Genomic DNA, 24,418 nt, shown 5'->3' with positions numbered 1-24,418 from the left:
TTATGAGTTTTCGCTTCGTATTTGCTTTGCGTATGTATCTTTTTGCTTTGTATTCAATTTGTTTGTGCTAATTTTTATGGATATTTATGAATTATTATTTATATAAATATTTTGTGAATATGTGTTATAAATTGGTGTGCCAGTTTCAAGATGACCGTCACGAAAATAGGGAAGATTTTCAATCGTTATAAACTACAAATCGTGCACAATACAGTTGAGTTGCACATACACATACATAGCGCACGAGTTTATGCATTTGCCAATAAGGACGGTTGTCGAATATATTCAAGGTGCCATTCGCAACATCAATGTTGAAGCGTACAACATAAAACAGCCATGCGTAGTCGGTCCTGTCAGATGCGTGGCTCGGGATAGAATCTTCAGCTATGTAGGTATGTCAGAAAGAAGGGGAGGAAGCAGCAGCAGCAGAAGATTCTTGCGGTTCTTGAATGTGTGTGTTCCCTTGTGGCTAATGGCCATTCTACATGGGATAGAAGAAGAAGAAAACTGCAGCCATTCTGCATTAAAGCTGTTCATTACCGTTCCTGGGTTTCTTCCCTACATTTTTGGTGCCGAAACCTGGGAAGCGTAGCCTCACTCACTGACGGAAGGACTCCAGGAGTGGAGACGTAAAATGACTGAGGACACTTCGAGCCTCTATTCATTCCTGCATCACGAAGCTCGCAGATATATATTAGGAATATATTATGCGGAAGATATTACGACTGCATTGTGTGGAATGCCTCTGCTTGGATGTAACTGCAGCTGAAGCTTGACTTGCTAACCGCCAAATCATCCCTCCTGGCTGACTTGCACCGCACTATAGTAGCCATCATTGACAGTGACGAGGTCGAGAGAGAAGCGGCGTCCTGCGACGAATACTTGGAGACTATAACCCGTATAATTCCCCGTATACTGTACCCGTATACTGTATAACTGAGTGCCAAGCGTTAACTGTCTTCGGTTCCAGCCGGTGAGCGAAAGACTTCTGCAGCCAGCTGCACTCTGCAGAATGGGAGTATACCGAGATACGTAAGGCTGCAAGTTGAACTGTTCGCTAGACCGTCACGGGCATCCTTTTGGGATGCCATTGAATCACGACAACAAGGCGATAGAGGATTTGGAGGGAAACCGTATGAGGAATGGATTACATACAATGTCAAGACTTAATGAAAAAGACTCATTGAAAGCCAACGAGGAAGCACTCGAAGAAACCTTGGAGCAGATGTCGTCGACAAACCAGATGGACCCTCAACGACTTTTAGGAGCAACACAGAACGAAGGACCGAAGATGCCTGTGGCAGGAAACGGAAGAAAGTTTCGAAGAAACTTTGGCAAGTGTATGCTACACAAGATGTCTGTAGCCCAGTGTGACAGCTTGCCGTATATGATCTCTCTTGCGACTGATTATCTGTATATGATCGCCACTGACATAGACGTCGGGGACGGTCCTGTAAATGGAGCCATGGTATTTCTCAAGTATATAGAGACCCTCGAGAGTGAACATTTCAATGTCGACATCGACAACGAATCGCAACCGTCTACTAATGGAGCCGGTGGGACAACGGATCGCATCGTGAAGATATGTCTGTGGACTGACTTTGGAAACGTCCATATCGGTCGCAAGTTTCAACTCAAATCCCGACCTCACGTTCTCAGCAAACTAAACACGCTCAGTTGCGATTGGAGCCCCACCAATAAGCCCACAATCAACATCGGTCTCAATAAAACGGTGAAGTGCAAGCGTCAGCAGTTTCTTGTCGTTCTGGCGTGTGCAGTCACCATACACAAATTCCAGGGCAGCACGTTTGATCTTCAAATATGACAGCGGCCAACAACATCAGCTTGTTCACATCGCTCTGTGTCGAGTGACCACTATCGCGGGCTTGTACATGGTGAACGATTTTCCATTCCATCGTGGACGTCGCGGCAACTACGCGCAGCATATGAACGACATCGGAACCAACTTCCAGCGTCTTGAGCAGCACCGGCTCAACACCATCAGCTCGCGAGCTCATCTGTTCTGCATGTCTCCGGACACTGCGTTGAGCATATTGAACTGTAACGTACAGAGTCTCGCCGCGCATTCGGTCGACATCACAACGGACATTGTGTTGCAGCAGTGCAAGAACCTTGTGCTCAATGAGACATGGATGCGCGATCACGGGTGTGCTGCGTCGGTCACCAGCTACGAATGCATGTCTCGTTCTAACTACCATGGTAAGACAGGACTCATTGCCAGTGTTGTCGCACTATACAAGCAGATACCCCAGCCGAACCATTTGTCGTCCGATCACCATCAAGATCGACAACCATAAGCAGTGCAAGCAGTGGTGATGTATGTCTGGCAGAAAGGACGATCGACCCTACCCTTCGGTTCATCCTTGGCTTTGTCATCACATAACGTCGGTATGCTCTTGTTTCGATCATTAGCGCCTTGCATCGCCAACAACAGCCCTCATCGGTTTCTCCAAGTGGACGCCGACATACCGATAGTCCTATGTGGCGACTTCAATGTGGACGTAACGCAGAACATTCACTTCGGCGGTTTCATGAAGGACGTGTTCAACACCGATGGCACGACACAGGTGACGACGGGTCTAACTCTGGGCAATGCTTCTTTAGATCTCACTTTTACACTCAACATCCCAGTTTCGAATGCCCCAATTACATCTACTTCGCGCACCATCGTCCGGTGTTAAACAGAGTGGTGAGACGACTCTCCGCCCTGCTTCCCATGACATCGTCCTCACCCAACCAAGACTGTAACTACGTTCAGTCACTGACTTTGTTTCGGCAGCAACTCTATAATATAAAACTATTCCATTTCTTTCGTTTACTGTAATAAATATACAAACACGAACAAAACTTCAAACTTGAACAAAACTCGAACAAACATTGAAATTATACACATGTTCATTCAAACTGCTATCTTTATTTGAACACTCTCCATTCACAACGTGTATTCAAGTTAAAAACTTACGGCCGTGTCCCAACACAACTCACCCCAATTTAAAAAAAAAAAAAGGAATTCTACACAAATTCAAGCTTCTTATCCAGGTGTCCAACATTTCTGTTTTCTTTCAGGTTCTCATTCTTCTGCTAGCTCTTCAGAGCAGAAGCAAAGGCTTCAGAGCTTCTACGGTTGTGCCTGTTTTCTGGTTGTCATATTCCATCAGCACGGGGCTCCAGTTTTACTCAGTCATGTACTTTAATAGTGGAGTGAGTGTTTTTGACTGTATCCATGGGTATGACAGTCACTTTCTCTCTCTTTCTGTAGTAGAAGATATTCTCCTCTATAGGACACTACAGAAAACACTGCAAGCTACTTAGCTATTTTAAATGTGTGAAGCACATGTAATGCAAAGTAATTTATTGAAGGCGCACATACGTCTAGTTAAAGTAGTGTTTGTGGCTCAGCTGTAGTAATAATTGAACCTCTGTATGCAATAAGGGGATAAGTTGACTTATCCCCTTTTTTGGTATTCTTGTTGCAATGACATCTACATACCAATATGTACCTGTCAAAGGAAATTTAGGACCGTATTGCAATTTATTGACCCTCTATAAGAAGGAAAGAAACGGGATATGCATCTATGTCAGTGGGATGGACAGCCAGATCAGGCCCCTTTTCTACACACAAATGGTGTAGCTTAAATTTTGCTACGATGCAGAAATGAACTTTAACTTCCACTCGAAAAACATGTGCCACTGGGCGTTGTAATCAGAAAAACGTGTGTGCCAAGCTAATAAGTCATATTATGCTGGCCATATAGGACATTATTTTCAAGATCGTGCTCGTTTATCAGCACGATAAGCCCGATCTAGGCTGCTCCACTGCACAAAGGTAGCTTTGCCCTACCTGGTATCACCATCAAAGTTCGACTCGTGAAAACTGTTTTTTCCCGCATTAGAACCCTGTGCGTGCAGTGTTATATGGAAAAGAAGGATATGTCACGCCTCTGGGTTTTGTTCAATTTCTGCTAAGCCACACACCTAAAAACAATGCTAACAGGACAAGCATGTAGAGTAGACACATGCATATATTCTTTTTTTTTTCTCCTCCTCTTCCTCCTCCTCCTTTTTCTTTTTCTTCTTCCTTTTCTTCTTCTTTTTCTCCTTCTGCTTATCATCAGCTTCTTCTTCTTGTTGTTGTTGAAGTTTTCTGGGTTTGGGATTTTCTGACTTATCCCCTTGTTGCATACAGAGATTCAATTGGTGGCTTTACGCCGCAAGACAGCTATGATCATGAGCGACACCACAGTTGTTGGCCTGTGAATTAATTTTGCCCACTTAAGGTTTCATTTCAATTGTAACTTTCTAACTGAATGGAAATTTTGAGTTACAGTGCCCCCGAAAACAAACACAGCCTTTAAAGCAATTTGAAATGAACTCATGGTGGGCAGGTTAGTGCCCTTTTAAGGCCAGTTCCCTTTGGTACCACTGGCACCATTGTACTTTACCTCCTGTGGCTGCCACAAAACATAATTATGTTTTAATGTACAGAAAATAATTTGTAGCTTTTTTTATTTTATGGTACCTGGCTTTTATTTTGTGACAGGCCATGCAGTTTCTAAGCACAGCCCTAATGAAATTATATTAAGGCCAAAGAAGACTCACGAGCTTGCACTATCTCCAGTCTACATATCTCAGTTTCACCAGTTGTGCAATCTACAAATGCTACATATCATCATTGCTGCTTGGGCTTGCATGTAGTGTCGAGAATGTAGCCAGCCCTCTTGGGCAAACATGTGGAACACATATGGTTATCATTGAATTTTGCTGCAAAAATTATTCCTTGAAAATTTGAACTACTTGTGTGTGCCAGTGTAGGTGGACCCCATTTCCAGAACTAACTACAGTCAAACGTAATAATAACGGAATTCATGAAGATCACGATTTCTTTCATAGTATCGAATATTTCGTTTTACCTAGCTGATTAAACTGTAAAAGATTTATGCTGCGGATTATGAAGACGCAAGCAACATGAATGTGAATATGCACAGTAGAATCGCGATTATACGATCACAGAATTTTGGAGCGCTCTATACGTCATCTGTACATACAGTCATTATTCAAGAGTCCTAACTTTTTGAAGGCAACCTCAGCACCACCGTCCCCCGTCAGCACCACTTGAGTGCATGTGGGAGGGATGCCACCCCGTCCGCAGACGATTGTATACACAATTAACTTTGGATAACGTTATTTTAAACTGAACACTGTCCCACCTGTGTTGGTCCTGCAGGACTGGCAGTTTTGTAACACAGGCTTCACCTCATGCATGGCAGCAGCAGGTAAAGCCCACTTTCAGGGTGGTGTCATTCATATTTGTGGAGGAGTCGAATATTCGCCAAACCGAATATTGGATATTCGATTCGCGAATTGAATAGTTTGAGCATTTGATATTCTATTCAAGAACTCGAATATTCACACACCCCTAGTTTCGGATACTACAGGGTTGGTCTAGAAAACAGGGTCTAGCAAACGTTACACATTTCGATCGCATCGTAAAAATAGAAGACGGGGTTTAGCCAACCCCAAACTTTGCAGACTGGTAGCCATTTGTCTGAAGTTTTGTTGAAATTTTTTGTAAGCATTATGGTCCTGTACAAGAAAAACAAAAAAAACAAGCAAAATCTCACTCTGTGCATTTTCTATGGCCCATCTCACTCAAAAGCCACCATTTTCCCCTATGGCTACTGAAATAAAACAGGATTTTTGCCTCTGATTCTCAAATATCATAAAACCGGAAAACACAAGGGTGTATGATAAAATGGCGTAGGTACAGGCCAGCTGGTGGACGAATTCCATAATGAAGGTGCCTGAGCAATGGGCAGAAGACAGAGAAAACACAACACAACGTGCTCATGTTGTGTTTTATGTCATCTGCCCATTCCTCAGGCACCTTCATTATGAACGGTGCATGCGATGAATACCTATTAATGGCTGAACATGTCTTTCTCATTTCAGGATAAATTAAATTCATGGCAGATCGTGAGACTTTGTTTGTTCCCTCTTGGCATAGTACAGCTTTTGCTGTCATTTTTCTCTGATGCACCATCTGACCATGGCTTCTTGCCATTGGAAGATGACAACATGGTAAAGCTACAATATTTTACAAGCATCTAAACTGTATTTTTGCTCGAGACACCTGTCCTTTTGTGAGGCAGCCCAGCCTTACCAGTTACCTTAGAAATTATCCTGAGCTTCAACTGTCAAATTTTTTTTATGCATGTTTATGGACTACACTAGTTGCTTTCCTGTCAACTGACTCTGCAGTGAATCAGGGTGTCTACCAACCTGGAAAACTGGGAACTGTCAGGGAATTTCGATGCGACTGGAAAAGTCAGGAGATTGTCAGGGAATTGGCCAAAAAGCAGCTGAAGTCGGGGAAAATGGCAGACAAGTGCAGTGACGATGAGCAGCAAATCGATCAGTGGTGACACGACTATGCTGCAGCAATGTTGCCGCGAGTAGCAGTTCGCCAATACGACAAGCTCAGAGGCCGAAACGTAGGCCAGCCTCAATAATACTCAGTGAATGATCTGTTTTATGAAGTACCTGTATCAAAAGTACCTGTTATTATGAAGTACCTGTAGCACCAGGCACCAAGTTATCTTTTGTTTTGGTCTGGGCATTTGCTTGAAATAGTCAGTAAAAACCTGGAAAAATCAGGAAATTTGAAGGCTGCAATTTGGTAGACACCCTGAGTGATGCACGAGACACAACCATTGCAACCTTGGGATGTTATGTTGAAAACTGCGCCATTATCAGTGATTTCCAGGCTCATCTGAATTAATGGGAAGTCATTCACAGCACTGTATAATGTTGTTTACTTTATTTAATATTCATTCTGAACCTCAATTAGCTGACCTGAGTTCTCTGTTCTGCAATTTTTGTTTGCAATTTGTGGCTAAAAAGTCTTTCCTCTTTCCTTCAGTACTATTGTCCCATGGAAGAGTGGACAGTATTTCCACGAATTTTCTTTGCTTACTTGTGGAGGTGAGTGTTTGTCTTACTGGAGTGTGGCTCCCACTAGGAAGCTTTTCGCTCAATTTCGTTATGCTCTGTCCTGCTGTGCCACCCAGGGTTCCAAAGCGAACCGAAAACCTGAAAAAAAAAAAAAAGAAAGAAAGTTGTATTGTTGGGCGAACTGGAATGGAACGAAAACTGAAACAAAATTTTATGCTCCAGAGGGAAGCTGAAAAAATATTTTCGGTTTCTGATTCAAATGGAAAATTGAGCTGCAGTAAAACCTGTCCTGTACTACAGTAAAACCTGTATTGACACTGTCCTGTAGCCACATGGGCCGATCCAATGCTCCTTGAGAGATTGACACGCTGCACACTGGATGGCTCTGCACAGGTATATTTGTACAAGCTTTTGCGTGGTTTTTGTGGTCAAATTATATCTATATAGTGACGGAAAATGTACGGAATTTTAACGGTACCTAAATAATAAATAAATAAACACTAAATAAATAACAGTGTTTCAAACTGCTAACACAGTCGAACATCTTGTAACCAATCTCACAGGGAACGTCATTTCTTTCGTTGTACTGAATAATTCCTTGTATCAAATTTGAAGAAATATGGCAGCCAATTGCGACAGGGAACACAAGTTATTTTGCTGTACCGTGAATTTCGTTGCATACCATTTCGTTATATTGAGGTTTGGGTGAATAATGTTTGACTGCGTTTTTGTATGACTGTGTGACGTGGACACCATATAGGTGCGTGACGTTCAGATCGGAAAAGTAAATTCACGAATGCCAGCCATATGTAACAACCATAATAACTGTTATACTGAAGATTCGGAACTTCACATAGCACTTCTTGCGAGTTTATACTGTGTTTTTGTTTACTGCTTACTTGTTTGCTGATTACGAGGTTGCCAGCAGCCATTTTCGAGGACCCTTGAGAGCTTCCACGCGTTTCACGCACCTCCATTGAGTAGCCATGTATCAGCATCCGGATACCATTCAGTATGATCGTCACTAATCTCAAGGGCCATCCAAATACCTGTGTGACGTCGGTATTAGTGTTCCTTATGCACATTTCTGCCGCCTTTTACCATATTTATTTGCATAATTTGCACACTTTTTCTCCCCCCAAAAGTCGGAAAAGTTGGGGGGTGCAAATTGCGTGGAAACGCTCGTTACTATCCAAATGCCACAAAATTTCAAAATTTTTGGTGTGCCAGTCATATGGGCTCCCGGTAGAGCCGATACTGATGTTATCACTGCATTTCGCAAGAGTGAAAGAGGTACCCAAATAAAACGCAACTGCCGACGGTCGGGAGGCAAAATGCCGGCCCACTACTGCTCATATATCGGTGAAATACATTGGGACACTGCTGGAAGACGCTGCTAGTCGCACTTGACAGCCAAAAGCATGCTGTGTTCGCCAACTTTGTCATGTTGTGCTGTAAGGTCTGTCATAGCGTGTTTGTCCAGCATTTCTTTCCGCATTTTGTAGTTTGAGTGACAGTATCGTTCATCATGTCAGTAGACCATCTCCCGAAAGTGTGTGCAAATCAAACAAAAGCACCGCAATAACTTCGATAGCAGTCACAGTTGCAGAAAGCAGTTGCCACAGTCGCTGAGACACGCATGCCTGATATCCGCGCACAAAAACGCGGGTGCGCAAATTATGCAATTTTTTGTGTTTTTGTCATTTTTTATGCTAAACTAGGAGTGCACAAATTATGTCATGGCACAAAATATGCGAGTATATACGGTATATATAGGTGTCTGTTTGAGTTTCTTGTTCTGTTACTTGCAGAGTTATCATTTTGGGTATGCAAGACAAACTAGAACTGGTGTCACTGAACAAGCTCTGCACTGACCTGAAATGCTCTACTGTTACGCATCAGTTTGAGAATGTCTCCGTGCCTCGTCGTGAAAAACCTCTACGGTGCGTTTGTTTCCTTTCTCGCATGCCGCTGTACGCAACGTGCATATGCCACATACAACTATGTTTGCAGTTGTACAGTATGTTGGTACATGACTTCTCTGTGGGAACACCTTAGGATCTAGGAAGAGAAGGTGTGGCATACAACACTGTTTCCATAACAGTTGGGTCACTCCAGGCCAAATCATCCAATACTTGCGCTCGATCCCCGGAAGTTTGGTTCCCAAAAATTATGATCGACGAGTCCTGACATTAGAAGGCACATCCCAAGGTTTTATTGAAAAATATTCAACCACTCTCGATCTACATGGAGTCAAAGTTCAGGGGAATCACAAAAACTATGCTGCGAAAGTAGTAGTCCAGGCAGCGGACTGTTTGGTCTAGCCAGACATATTTGGCATCAAAGTCCGAATAACGTACTGAATGCAATCCATTTCCCCGTGTTTCGTGTTTTACCCGTCAGAGGTGTGCACGCCGTGCCATGATTTCTCCATTGTTCACACCCCAATAAGGACACTTTCCGGGAAACCTAGAAAGCCCCAAATTTTTTGGCATACTTGAAAGTTCCCACAGAATGGAACAGCAAATTTTGAAGATCTTAGTCGCAGTGGTTTTCACCCCATTTAATGCGAAACATGGCAATTTATTCATAGTTTGACGTTTTCAAGGCCAGTTTTGGAATGAAGCGGTTCATGGACAGTAATCCTTCAGTATGCATATGATAGAGCTGGCTTCGAAGTAACGCACATAAAAATAATCGATGTACTTTTTGATAAGTGTGAGGAAATAATTTTTACATGAGACAGGGTCTGTCGCGCTGACACGTGCGCCCGTAAGCAAAACACAAAGCGGTGCTGTTTTTGGCTTTGGAAAAGTAATTTTAATTTAAATTGATTAACTAATTATAAACATATTCACTGCGCTCTATGTACCTTGAAATGCTTCCCTGTATAGCCAGCCTCTACAATAAGCAGAGTCCAGGGTTCTAATATTTATTCAAGTAATTTTGCACGCATCTGTACAACTGTGCACAATGTTGGCGTTCCACTACGACGTTCTTTTTGGCTTGAATGCCCTTATTCTTTGATCACTCTGTAAACTTGAATGTTTTCAGAAAACGACGTGGTTCTTACGTCGATTTCCGAATGACTCACAGATTCGAAAAAATGGTGCTTCCTACTGTTAGGGACAGCCTTTGCTCTTTCGCAGCGGTCTTTCAACATGTCTTGCTTGTTGCTTATTGCAGTCTTTGCCACCCGTATCGATTGAATGTTCTCAAGAGTTGCGCATGCCCACCTCTAGAGGTCAATGGGGCTCAATATTCGGTGCTCAGTTGGCCTCTGAGTGCCCGAGTTAGCGGCAAGTCACAGTACCTCCGACTCCGTCACACAGGCCTTTGCCGTGAAGTCGCATAGAAGTTCCATACTGCGTCTCTGCCGAAGTCGAAGTAATGAGAGCAGATGTTCACAAAGTATTTTTGGTTTTTGTTCTGAGACGCCGCGCCGTCTGTGAAATAATGAATTTTTTTACGGCTGGGTATTCCGCTCTTATTCTTTCTATCAGCTCTGCCTGAAAGCAATGCACTGCCATGCTGTCGTGGCACAGAGAGTCAGATATGGCAACAAAAGTACGGTGACACTGGTCTGCGCCAGTACAACCGCAGAAGTAAAACACCATAGGATGAAGGGTGGCCTGCCCCCGATCCCAATAGAAAGACAGTGGAGAATTTTGCACGAGAAAGTTGTAGTTTTTCGGCGAAATCCATGAGGACGATGCCTTCTCCAGTAGGGAGAGTTCCCTTCAGATGTCGAAGATAGTCTAACTGCTGCCCTGACACGAAATGATGGTGCTTCAGAGATTCGAGTTTGTGACCAAGACTGTCAATAAAATCGCCTGGTTGAAGCATGGTGGTTTCGAGCATACATGGCAGCCCGTGGACCCGCTGCTCAAAGATCACTGGGTTACCTTCAGTTAGCACGTTTTCTTTTTCGAAATAGTCCAAAATTCTGTCTTTTCCAGGCACTTCGAGCACTTGCTCAGCGTGCAATCTTCATTCATTGTGCTGCATACCATCATGTCCAGCAGTTCGCTATATTTCGCTTTGGCACCACATGCCACCAACATGCCACCAACATGAGCTTAATGTTCTGGTGGTAAGGGAAAACACAAACGGTATGCATGCCTGGCACGCCTGCCAGCACGCACCAGTGTGGATGAAGCGCTGCAAATGTTGAGAACCCCAGTTTTATCCTGGGATTGTCACTCTTCCACATCTCATACGCTTCACGGAGGTTGAGGAGCATCATTCGTTTCTGCCGCTCGCGCGACACATCCTTTTTCCCAGGCATATTGAGAGACACTGTCATCTTCATAAAAAAGTAATGATGCCAGCCAGTCTTCAGAAAGACCCCTCAACTTTCTTCCATTCTGGCTCATTTAGCGGTCCCTTTTCTTGCCTTAATTCCTTGGCTTGCCTTGCCATATGATTAGTTGCCCAGAAGAAATTGCACACTTTTTCTCTGCTCCAAGTCGAAAGTGCAAGGGTGAGAATCTACACTTTTCTTGCCAGTGAGGAAGCGCCAGTGAGGAAGCACGCTCAAACACTGGCTTGAGCTCCCGCAGCAGTGACTCGAACTCACCGCAGATACATACATACATCGTGCGAAGAATTGTCCTCCAAAGACAATGATAAACTTTGTTCCAATTGCTTCCTTACTTTACTGTGCACATTCTCTAGTTTTCGTCTTGCATATCCACCGCGGGTGCTTAAACTTCGTTTGTGGTTTAGCGGTGTTTCATCCAGCGTGGCAAGTCACGCATTCACTGATTGCAGTGCTGATTCGTGGTAAACCTCACAAGGGCTGTCTATATTCTGCACGCCCACTTCTTGGTCGACAGTTCCTGGCTCGTGGATTCTCTTATTGACCCGAATTAAACACTTGGGACACAGTCTGTCACCTGGGCACAGGTTGAAAGAATGTGCTTCACTAGACACGTTCCACGATATGACTCTTGTACCGTGACATAGCCTCTGGTGGGCTGAGAATGGGTTTACACTGTTCTTTGATGCAACATGCGAGACGTACTGGTGCACGTAGAATGTCAGATGATGATTGCAGATAGTTGTGAAGTCGGCCCATTCTGTGCGAGCGCGGAGTAAGACCGTCTTCTGGGCAAGGAAGCTCACGTCATCAAAGTCAAAGTCAAATATAGTCTCTGCTGTTTTGTGTAGCTTGTGCTATGTAGCGGATGGTCCCAACAAGCAAGGCAGAAGGTTGCGCTCTCTGGAACAACAAGTGTTAGTTTTAGCAACCCTGCTGCTTTCGCACATGAAACTTCAGCTCGCCTTTCGGCGTTTTCTTCAAAGTAAACAAAGAACAATGCCCACATTGCAAAGCAAGACATTCAGCATGGAGATCGTACTTGACGAATGAAAATTCTTTCCTCCAGAGAGAACATGGCAAGATTTTTTTCAGCGTCGTGTCGTCTCTTTGTTTAGTTATCATGATGTGTTGCGCGCCTGACGGCATAATATGCATCAGCAGGCAATATTCATTATTCCCTGCACTTCGTTATCTTGGTTAATATTTATTTATTTACCGTCACGCGGATAGAGGGGCAGACAAAAAGATGGCCGAAGGCTTCAAACACGTTACGCAGAGTCCAAATGCAGGGCAGTACAAACTACGAAATTATCCGAGCGCACAAAGTGGAATAGAAGAGGTCTATTTACCTGAGAGAACTGCAGGGATGACGAGGGCTTCTCGACTGTTTGTCGTCGGTTCTTCTTGGAAGAACTGACACCAGGTGTCAGTTCTTCTGCAATAACACTGACACCACACACCCGGTGAGCTCTTGGGAAATCACTATTGCGGTAATCCAGCGAGCACGGTCCTGGCGCCGTATTTGCAGGAAAGGCTGCCATAAACTAATTAGCAGCGTCTGCTGGATGAACCTGTAAGCCAACTCCAATGCCACCAGCAGGTGGCTTCAAGCGTAGTGGAATGTGGTTCCTGTGACGCACATATCTCCCCAAACCAAAAGCAGCTGAAACTACACTGCGCTAGCCAATGCTGACACCTGCGTGATGGACCCTGACTCACGTAAAAATTATTTTCTCGCGCTTATCAAAAAGTACATCTTCGATTTTTTTATGTGCGTTACTTCGAAGCCAGCTCTATCATATGCATACTGAAGGATTACTGTCCATTGACCGCTTCATTTCCAAAACTAGCCTTGAAAATGTCAAACTTTGAAGAAATTGCTATGTTTCGTATTAAATGGGGTGAAAACCACTGCGACTAAGATCTTCAAAATTTGCTGTTCCATTCTGTGGGAACTTTCAAGTATGCCAAAAAATTTGGGGCTTTATAGGTTTCCCGGAAAGTGTCCATATTGAGGCGTAAACAATGGAGAAGTTGCGGCGCAGCGTGCACCCTCTGACGGGTAAAACATGAAATGAGCGGAAATGGTTTGCGCTCAGTACGTTATTCGAACTTTGATCTCGCGTTCTGTACCAAAAATGTCTGGCTAGATCAAATAGTCCGCTGCAAGGACAACTACTTTCGCACCATAGTTTTTGTGATTCCCCTGAACTTTGACTCCGTGTAGGTCGAGAGCAGTTGAATATTTTTCAATAAAACCGTGGGATATGCCTTCTAATGTTAGGACGTGTCAATCATAATTTTTGGGAACCAAACTTCCAGGGGTCGAGCACAAGCATTGAATGATTTGGCCTGGAGTGACCCAACTGTTATGGAAACAGTGTTGTATGCCACACCTTCACACATGCGGCCAGACGGGTGGACAGTGAAAAATCTTATGCAGTGCTCATTTCACTATTCTTCAACTTACGCCGTAACTGCGATAACACTGTCTTTAATCTTAAGGGTTGCAAAGCGGACAATAACGGGTCTACGCTTATCATTGCGGAAACTTCCGATCTTATGAGCCCTTTCAATATTGTCAGCAGAAATATGTGCGGTCGAACTCCTTTATAACGAAACTCAGGAGTCTGGGGAAGATATTTCGTTGTAACGGTAAATTCGTTAATGACAACGCCGACCTAAGAATTACACAATTTAAAGTTCTTTTCGTTGCCGAAATCGTTATAACGTTTCGCGCTGTCATTTTTATCTTCTACGTAGTTGAAAAGAGCTTAGGAAAGGTGAAGCCTTTGTAGTACAATATGGAGTAAACTCATGAACTGTCACGTATTTTAGCTCCTCCGTAAACTACTGCTGCGACGTTTGACCTACAGGAAGGTGCTGTTTTAGGGTAACGTTCCTTACTTGCACTTTAACGAAGCAGCACCGCTACTTGGTGAGCATAAAATACGTTAAAATTGCACCCGTATGGCACCGCTGAATTTGGGGGACGCCGTTTGTTTACGGCTGTATCGTTCGTTAAAACGACTGGTGACGCCACCGCCACCCCGTCACCTGCGCAGTTTCTGTTTCGGTATGCCTTGGCCGCACAGGTGTAGCGGAACGCGATGACTGTCAAGCATTTTTGTAGATAGGTACCCAAAACGTTGTGACTGTGCAACGTGTCACTTATGACACTTTATGCCACTCCTTAAAATAACGACAATGCATGATTTGGTTGACGTTGACACACATTTATTTTGATGCAAAAAAGTCTGTGACCTTCTTCTGGACTAGGCTGCTAATTGCGCTCTGGTTACAGTACGTGCGGAGACTGTCCAAGTTTTTGAACTGCGCTTCAGGGACATTAGTACAAGATGCAAGAAAACACTGTAGTCGGTCAATCATCTCGATGGCTTCCACTGCTGGTACCCTGGTCGCTTGTACTTCTTCCTCCCCATCGCTTTCCTCGTCGTGACTGTCATCTGTTAGCATCTCTTTTTCCGATGCCACTTCCGCATATATGTCGGTGTCCGAGAGCTGTGGGCGAACAGCAACATTGTTATCTGCAGCCACGAAGTCTGCAGGGGCAACTGTGTCCGGGACGCCGACCATGCTCACGTAGCTTTCCCACGCCTCGAGGAAAGATTCGTCATGGCACAAGCCTTCGTATGCTTCACCGTCGCATGTCTCGTGCTCCGGTGTTGGTTCAACAGTTGCTAGGACAAATCCAGCCTTGCGCCAGCAGTTTTCGATCACTTCTTGCTTCACGTTCCCTCATGCGCCGGTGATCATCTCCATGGCTTGACGGACGTCAGTGTTCGTAGGCCTCGGAACATTTGCCTTGATGTTGATGAGAATCCTTTCAATCATCCGCCATCTATAGCGCGACTTTGCAGATCGAATTATACCCTGGTCAAGCGGCTGAAGTATCGACGTGCAGTTTGGAGGGAGAAGCACGACCCGAACGTGGCTCATCCTGGGAATCTGGAATGGGCCGAGCAGTTGTCTAAGATAAGCACGATATGCCTTTCCTTGCCCTTCATGATCCTGTCCACCCGTGTCAACCAGTCCGTGAAGATCGCGGACATCATCCATGCTTTCTGGTTATGTTGGTAGTCCGCGGGAAGGCTGCGCATGTTTCTGAAGGCATGTGCCTTGCGGGATCTTCCAATCACAAGCGGCTTCAATTTCATTGTGCCCGTCATGTTGCAACAGAACAACACAGTGATCCGCTCCTTGGATTTTTTCCCGCCTTTGCATTTGTCCCCCTTCACAGTTAGCGTGCGTTCAGGAAGCAACTTGAAAAATAGCACGGTTTCGTCGGCATTAAATATGTCATCTGGATCTTATTCCGAGAGTATCTTCAGCATTTCGCGCTCTCGCCATCCCTGTGCGATGTCTTGCGGGGCCGAGTTTTCTTCTCCTGCGATGCCTTTGAACACAATGTCGTGCCGAGAACGAAATGCGCGGAGCCAACCTTGGGTCGCCTTGAATTGGTCGTCGATGCCATAGATAACTGCGAAGTCCCTGGCTTTAGCACGCAGCATGGGACCTGACACAGGGATGTCTTGGGATCTTACTTCCAAAAACCACTTGTAGGCAGACTTGTTGATGTCCTCGAAGTTAGCGTTTCTGATCCTTTTCCGGGGCGCCGAACCTCCGTTGTTTTCGTTGTATTCACGTTGAATCTTGTCACGATCTTTGAGAAACGTCGAAAGTGTCGATGCACTTGTCCCAAAGTCCTTTGCAATGCTGCTTTTCTTTTGTCCACTGCCCACTGCTCTCAGGACGGAGATCCTTTCCTCCAACGTAAACTGCCGTCGTTTCGCGGTCAGTCTGGCGGCCATGACTTCCTTGGACTCGGGGAGGACTTCCACGTTGCCGAACCTCACACCGAGCAGTCCACAAATTCACAGCGAGTTGGCAGCGGTCTTTCGTGCACTCTGTACATGACGTCATGCTAGTCATCCAGAGGTCAAGAACGCGCTCCTTTTTCCCGCTGACGCCTTGGAATCGGGGGTCAGTGCTCCCCGGAAGACAGCAACCGGCGTTCGCTAATCCCGGATTAGCGGAGCATGAGCCTGTTATTCTTCATTCTCCGGGGGAACTCTTCCTTGTGTGGGTGAAAATTCCGGGCAACAGACTCTGCAATCGCTTCGTAAATTCGGTATGTTCGTTCAAAAGAAATTCATTGTAAATGTTTTAAAAATACATTAGATCCTATGGGAGCTTGGCAGACTGCAAAAAAAATTCGTTGTAGCGTTTTTTTCGTTAAAAAGGCATTCGTTCTAAAGGAGCTTGACTGTATATGCAGTTCATGGATTAGCAGCTCTGTTATGGTCTTCTTTGTATCGGCCCATGTTTCTCTGGGATTATCAACCACGCCGTGGAAATTAAGGTTATTCTCTTCTTAAGGTTAAGGTCATGCCCTGTCCTCGCTACCGTTCAGGCGACTGCTAAATCTTTGTGAAAACATTAGCACCGAAATTACACTTAGCTGAGTACGGAAAGAACCCGTATGTCCAGTGAAGTTGCAGCACGCCTTCGTCTGTGCAATACGTAATTGTCTACTTTTTTTTTCGCAAAACAAATGTTTTGTCCAAGGAGCGAGACAAATGAAAAAGGCATTAAAAGGCTGCTTAAGGAACCTATAGAGATAGCCAAGTGAGGGAACTGTGTTAGTAAACCCTCAATTGTCCATCTCCCTGCTCTATGGGATTTCCTGGATATTTAGTGTTGGGTTGTGGAAATAAACCTGTGCTGTATCCGAGAAATTGGTTGTGCTGTCCTAGTGTTTCGTGTGTCTTGGTTTTTTACTTTTAACTGCTATGCACCAGCTTGCTATGCTTCTCTTCTTTTGATGTGTCTAGCAAGTGTGTTTGAGACCCTCTTTGCAAGTTCTCTGCTTATGCTCAGCTCAGTATTTGGAGGCCATTGTTGTTGCTGTTGCACTTCAAATCTGAAAATTTTGTATACCAAGGTTGACATTTGCCATTCTTTCTCATATGATAGTGTCTACGTGGATGAGCAAGGTCAGTATCACATCATTGACCATCCTAAGAAGAAACTCTATCTTCCATATGCAGTTTTTGCCCTGTGCCGCTGGGAACTTTTTTTGTCCTCAGTCACGGAGGGCGTGTCTATTGCTTTCAGCTTTCTTCCACCGTTGATGCTCAGGTAACGTGTTGCATAAGATCTCTGTTTAGTTTTGCTTATCAAACACAAAGCTTAATTTTCATGCTTATGGTGTCTATTGATTGAAAGGTAGATGATTCATTGCCTATTTTGTATAGCTTCTATTTCATATATTATTGAGTACTTGGGATAGTAAATTGAAAATTGTAAGTGCTCGTCACCATGTACGGTGACATTCCTTCTGTCAATGGGAGTTGAAGTTGCGAGAATTCAAATGCGGGTTTTGAAGCGGGCTGTTCTGGCACTGCTTGTGCTAATAGTGTGTTGCTATGTTTGGTTTCTTTATGCTATCTGTAACGTGTACATTTGTCATAATAATTTTTTGGCTCATTACAGCTACCTCCTCAGCTACTTAAGTAGTGGAGAGTACACCTGGCATGGGTATATCTATGCTCTGGGCTATTCGCTGTTCCAGTGCATATTTGGAATATCAGATGCACACTCTGTGTATTTCATTGGATTTGGAGCTTACCGTGTACAGTCTGCACTTACCGCTGCGCTTTATAAAAAGGTAATGCGAGGCTGACCTGATCTGCTAGCTATATTCATAGCAAATTAGAATGGTGCAGGCGAGCTGGTGTACTGTAGGAAGAGGTAACATTTCCTTGAGTTTGAGGAACACACAGTATGAAGAGGACAGCACAAGACTGTCTTGTGTTGTCCTCTTCGTCTTGTGTGTTCCTCAAACCTAAGGAAATTTTACCTCCTTCTACTATTCATAGTTGAACACTCAGCTAATGTAAGAATACTGAACCCCTTCCTTAGTTTTAAAGTGGTAACCTTATAGGGCCAACCACTGTTGGCATGACAGGTCCATGACAATGACAGCAGGTGTTGTAGAGAGAGTGCACTGTAGGAGGAGTAGTTGTGGAAAGGGTAGAAAAGAGGAACAGATGAAAAGACATCTGCCAGATATGCCAGCAGGTGCGCCGCCCGCAAGTGTTTGTGCAGTGGCGTTGGAAAGAGAGATTCAGGGCAATCCCGTTAATTCGAACTCAAACGGGATAGAAGATTTGTTCGAATAAAGCGGAGTTCGAACTAAAGAGAGACACTCTGAATGAGGGCTTGGTGCGTTGAGAGCGCACCGTAGCTGCGTGGGAGACGAGTCATGGCTCGCTATAGGTCTTTCGCGGTCAGGCGATGGCGGAAATATGAGAGGCTCATTCTTTCCAGGATATTTACTTACGGGCAAGCGTCAGAACAATTCGGGGCAGAAAATAATCTTGTATGTGCTTGCATTCGTTTCATCAGCCGCGACGTTATTTGCGATGTTAAGCCCAACTCAGTTGCGAATCCCACGAATGCAAATATCGCCAACCCCTATTCAAGAAAATATCCAATTGCTGCCTTTTTTTTTTAATGTGTAATCAACAGGAAGGGTCTTGACTTTGCCGATGATGAGTAATCAGCATCGTTCCGTGCCGGTCACGTTTGCGAACACTATTAATGGTGATTCGTTCATTGTTCCTCTTTTCTCTGGCAGAAGCGTCGCTTTTAATAGAAATTGACTTATAAGGAAACTTAACATTTACTAAGCAAAGGTGTCCCTGACACGCGAACGCGACTGCCCGGTCGCGTCCAATCATCCGGACTATGCATCGGCTCAGAAGCGCCGGCTGGCACGCTGGAGGTGCTTCAGAGTCGCGACGCTTCGCGTTCGAATAAACCACTGGGCACATTTATATGTTCGAATTACAAGGAGTTTTCCCCATTGAAACAAACATTGCTTTGCCGGAACGCGAGTGTCAGTTCAAATTATCCGGAAGTTCGAATTAAGAGATATTGAATAAACGGGACTGCAGTGTATAACGTCAGATGTTTACGTGGAAAGGCACATAAAAGCAGTTAGTCTCTCCTTGCTGAACAGCATATAGGTAGTGTTCAGCCTTTACAATGCCACCAAAACAAGGTCAGGCGCCTGAAGGTTAGGGTGCCGATGAGCATGAACGTAAACGGCGTGCTCGTCTGGGTGCTGTGAGTCGTGGAGAGGCCAAGCCAAGCCCTGCCACTGGAACTACGTGGAGCTCAAGAAATGTGCACTCGTCAATGACTCTTCACAAAACATTAGAAGCCTCTGAATCAGAATTTAATAGCATTTCTGCAAAACAGTTTTGTCAAAAATTTGCTGTCAATGATGGCCCTATAAAGCTACAGCATCTAAATGTGGCTGGCTGAATGCCCGTAGATGCAACCAATGTTTTTTTAATTGCAAGCTTTGAGGTGTACTATGTAGCTCATAGGTTTTACTCTTTCGTTATTACCGCCACCATTTTTGTTTGTAAAGTAATGTCTGTGAAAGTGCCATGACATGTACCTAGTATGAATATATATAAGGATGTAATAAATAACATCTGTATTATGCGTTTCTACCCGAAGGTTTACAGGATCTCTAGCAGTGCAAGACGTAAATACACCACAGGGGAAATAATGAACTTGATGTCCGTGGACGTAACAGAAGTGGCGCAGTTCATTCTGCTGAGCACACAGTTCTGGAGCGTGCCCGTCCGTGTTACTATAACCATGGTGCTTCTGTGGCACTATTTAGGACCCGCTTGTCTGGCCACCTTGGTGGTAATGGCTTTGGTGACAGCCGCAACAACCTACGTCGCCAGGATATGTGACAAATTTCAGGTTAGTTTGCCAGCATGTATACTCGCAGCACTACCCTCCCGTATCGCACAGCGACCAAACCGAGCTTTACGCCCTGAGCTGTAGCCTAGTACCATGCATGTTTTGGAAGAGGAGGAGGGCTGTGCCAGCCAATCAATGAGGCGAAACCATTGAATGAGAGGAGAAGGGAGCAATAGAATAATATCTGACAGCATGTCGGAGTGTTACACTTTTACGCTGCACTTTCGGTTTCTTGGCTCTTCATGGAGTTTTCGAAGATGCTTAGTCGCAGTCGTTTGAGAGAAGTGGGATGCGTGCAATGCAGTATTTGCAGAATTATGGGGAGAACTGACATTGATGTATGATGCAACTGCTGAATATGTTTGCCAGCAAGCCTTTGAGAGAACACGTCTGATGACTGTATACAGAACGGATGGCTATCGTGGAACATGATCTGACAAAAACTGAGACAGTGAGGTGGCTGCCACTAGATTGCTCGTGAGCAGATTGCTCTGGTGTCGGGCATGATGTCCCCTGGGGTCATTGTGAAACACGTTGTGATAACTGGAATTTCTTCCGCACTTCACAGAGCGATGATGCTCTCATCTGGGGAGAGAGTGATTCAAGCAACACCTAGTAAAATGCCTGCTGGTGCCAGCGCACTGACCCAGATATTGAGGAAGAAATTGTAGTCATGTGTACTTTGGTTGTTGAGTCCAAATTTTGAATGTGTTAGTATATCCCACTATGATGCATGCTACAATTGTAGGTAAAAAGGCACTTTAATTATGTCAGTGCACATGGTAATGTGTGGTTTGTCGTTGCGGCTTTATGAGGTTCGTTACTATGTTAGTGCATGTCCGCTTCATACTGTTTGTGCACACTTTATACAGTCCTTACAAGCTTCCCCATGCCTGTGCTTTTTACACAGTACTGCGTACAGAGTACAAAGTAACGATGTTGTTAAACCTACCAACTAAAGTCAGAGATGTCATAAAATCTGTACTACAAAGGTGTTAGTGTAGGCTGAGCTTTCGGGCTAGGCTATGGGGTTGCCACCTTGGCTGGATTTGTCCCAAACAGTTAGGAATTTCAAGGCTTGCGTTCAGTGTCCGGGTGAGGGTGTAATCATAAAATGAGAAGCTTACGACATCAGTTTTTCGTTTGCGTCATCGTTGCCAAAGATTGGGTCATAGCTAAAATGAGCAATCAAAGCTACGTTGAGTCACATGAAGATACTGTAAACAACCTCTCATCTATTGATAGAACCCTCCATACCCAGTGCTCAGCTTCTAAGTCTCAAGAATTTGATATGTTCTTTCACAATCCACTTTGACCAATTCAAGACAAGGCAAAAAACAGAGGGAAGCAGCAGGGCACAAGAGTAACAGCTCCCCGTAGAACTCATACTTTGAGATAGTTCAGACAGCACTGGGCACAATGCAAATGAAATTGACTGGACCAATAAAAATGCAGCCGGCCAATCAGGGGCCTTCCTGCTTGCCTCGCCTTTTGTCCTGACTTTCATCGACTTCTACTGGTTTTCCACCTGACGCTCAGTTATTTGTAGCCTGAAGTCACTAACGCAACTTTGGTTAAAAAATATTTTCTATACATCATATTGATTCAAGGTACATATATGCAAAGCCCACTGCATTGCGCTTAATACCACACTCTAACCAAGTCATTGCAAAACGAACAGGAATTCCTGGTAACGAGAGAGCCTCATGGGTGCATACTACTTTGTGATGAGCATCTTATTTTGCTGTAGCGAAATGGAATGTTTGCAGCGAAATGGAAAATGCAACAATCTCTCAGTGTCATAATAATTCTGCATATTCTGTGCATATTTAGACATTTCTTGCTGCGTATTTGCATGCTTATTTTGGAATATTTTTGTGCATATAGTCCTGGGCCTTAATCATCAGCCTTATCCAAGTATATAAAGTATTTGTTCATCCTAGGAAATGCAAATGAAGGAAAAGGACTATCGCCTCCGCCAGATCAGTGAAATCCTCAATGGTATAAAGGTATATACTTGTCCGATTTCACTTAGCAATGTCTTTCCCTTTGTGTAGCAGTACTATCATTTGCCATAACTTCAGTCTCCTTTCAGGTTTTAAAGCTCTATGCATGGGAGCTTCCATTTATTGCGAGGGTTACCAAAACTCGTTCTAGGGAGCTGGCTCTCTTGAAGAAATTCGCTATTTTGGACTCTGCCTTCGGTTTCCTGTGGAGCGTCGCACCACACGTGGTGTGTAGAGACATTTTGTGTGTTTTAGAGCAGCGCTCGTGTCATGTTGTGTCATGTATGTCATTAATGTGTCATGCTGTTCCGCAGGCTGCACTGATGTCTTTTGGAACCTTCATCTGGCTGAATCCCGATAAAGACCTGACTCCATCCATCGCCTTTGTTTCGTTCACACTGTTTATGCTTCTACGCTTTCCCATGGGAATCCTGCCCGACATTATTTCCCGTTTAATAAGGGTAAGGCCGCTATTTTCTAATGTCCCGTCGCCAACATCGTTAAGGTCCCCGTTTTTCTGCGTGGAAAATCTCGAATTTTGTGGAACGGATATTCGGGCTTGCATGTCTGAAGGCCAGGTCCCATAACACGCTACAAGCGACAGCTACACGTGACAAGTGACAAAATCGATGGCGGCACCCCTGTTCGAGTGACAACGAAGCTCTGTTGCGGCTACAAAATCTGCTTCTTGTATCTGCTTCCTGTATATATTTGTAGCGTGTCCTTAAAGAGCATTGCTTGCCGCTTGCCAAAATCTGCTAGATTTGGTGGTATGCACTGTATTTGACCGCATACACAGTCGAACATATATTGAACTTGAGGGGTTGGCAAAACAGTTCGACACAGTAGAACCCCGTAAATTCAGATGTCGCGGGACCCACGAAAATGTCTGAATTATCCAAATGTTGAATTATTGAATGGACCACATAATAAAAGGTGTACTTGCCATTATGAAGTCACTTTTATTTAAGAAAAAACTGTCAGAAGCTCAATTGCGCCGTTAAAAAAAAAACTCATTTGCGCTAGCTGTTAGAAGAAGTTTTCGGAGTGCGGTCAGGTGCTCCACCACACTTACACCACCGCGTTCAAGCAGAAATCGTTCAAATAGTCCAAAACAGCAAGCGCTTCCACTGTGGCAGTGGCTTCTCACATTCATTGTCCTACGATAGTCTTCTCAGCAGTTGCAAGGACATCGTCCACAATTTCATCTTTGGTCACGCTGTCAGCAACAGCCACACCATCGCCAATTGTGTCGTAGTCCGCAAGTTGCACCAAAGAAGGCAGGAGACCACAGAAATGGCTGTCGTCCTCTTCGGCGGTTGTGTCCTCTTCGGCGATTGTGTCCTCCAATGCAGAGTTCTCCGATCTCGTAAAACCGCAAAGGCGAAAGCAGTTCGCTATTTCTTCGGAGTCGATTACGGAGTTGCCACGGCAGCTTAAGGCCAGCTTGGTATGGTTGTTTCTTGACGGCAAAGAGACGACGTCACAGCATTGATAACCATAGCAACGCGAGCATATCTATTCTTCTTAGACGTAGAGTGGTGCCACACTTTGCCTTCTTTGTCCATCTGATTGTTCGGGACTCGGGCGCACGCTGTTTGTGGCGGTTCACCGCGATGTTGTACCATCTGAATTATGCAGTGGGCGCACAGCTGCTTCAGAATTCACGAGTGTTCCTTACCATACACTAATGTAGGCATCTGTCGGGACCGCGCGAGTAGTCCGAATTTATGGGGGGCTGAATTATCGAAGTTTTTACTGTATATTGATAATTCGATGTATTAGATGTGCAACATAATCCCCCCACAGTCATGACAGATGATAGAAGTAGCGAAAATGTGACACTTTATTTAACGGCAAAAAAAACGGTGACCTTAGCTTGTGTCTCGTTGCGGGCCATGAAGTTAACACACGTTTTTCAATCTTATCAAGATTATCTACATTTGTAAGGCCGGAGCCTTCCATTGCTGCACAGCAGCGACAAATAACTTGGAACGCTGATATCAGCTCAGTGGCTGGCGGCGGCGGCTGCGATTCCTCATCGTCGTCGGCGCTATCCGCTTCGTCGGCCACCATAATGTCAGCATTAGTCCATTCCGCCACAACTTCTACAGCATTGTCGACAACAGCGTAGTCGCTAGCACTCACATTTGGGAGAACGAAGCCCTGCAACACAGACATTTCGCTCTCGACCGTTAAAAAAAACATGCATTCTCAGATCCCACACCAACACTGTGTGCGTGCCATGTGCAACTGCTTCCTCTCCAGCCCCCTCAGACGTGTTTTCACTCTTTCCAGGGGTGTC

General features: G+C 44.6%; 2 protein-coding genes across 2 annotated transcripts in view; one reads left to right on the top strand and one right to left on the bottom strand.

The window, feature by feature from the left end:
- The window catches only part of LOC135394520 (rab proteins geranylgeranyltransferase component A 1-like), a 216,146-nt gene that overhangs the window by 125,226 nt on the left and 66,502 nt on the right, over positions 1-24,418 (bottom strand). The window lies entirely within an intron of this gene.
- The window catches only part of LOC135394523 (multidrug resistance-associated protein 1-like), an 81,810-nt gene that overhangs the window by 12,650 nt on the left and 44,742 nt on the right, over positions 1-24,418 (top strand). Inside the window, exons 5-14 of the mRNA XM_064625302.1 lie at positions 3,088-3,222; positions 5,971-6,099; positions 6,941-7,002; positions 8,784-8,915; positions 17,294-17,458; positions 17,813-17,987; positions 19,853-20,107; positions 22,051-22,116; positions 22,203-22,340; positions 22,428-22,574. Of these exons, the coding sequence (XP_064481372.1) occupies positions 3,088-3,222; positions 5,971-6,099; positions 6,941-7,002; positions 8,784-8,915; positions 17,294-17,458; positions 17,813-17,987; positions 19,853-20,107; positions 22,051-22,116; positions 22,203-22,340; positions 22,428-22,574 (1,404 nt within the window). The remainder of the gene's footprint in view (positions 1-3,087; positions 3,223-5,970; positions 6,100-6,940; positions 7,003-8,783; positions 8,916-17,293; positions 17,459-17,812; positions 17,988-19,852; positions 20,108-22,050; positions 22,117-22,202; positions 22,341-22,427; positions 22,575-24,418) is intronic.

Source organism: Ornithodoros turicata, chromosome 5, assembly GCF_037126465.1.
Source record: "Ornithodoros turicata isolate Travis chromosome 5, ASM3712646v1, whole genome shotgun sequence".
NCBI classification, from domain to species: domain Eukaryota; kingdom Metazoa; phylum Arthropoda; class Arachnida; order Ixodida; family Argasidae; genus Ornithodoros; species Ornithodoros turicata.
The sequence above is the reverse complement of the archived record's forward strand: the minus strand, read 5'-3'. Positions and strand labels throughout refer to the sequence as shown.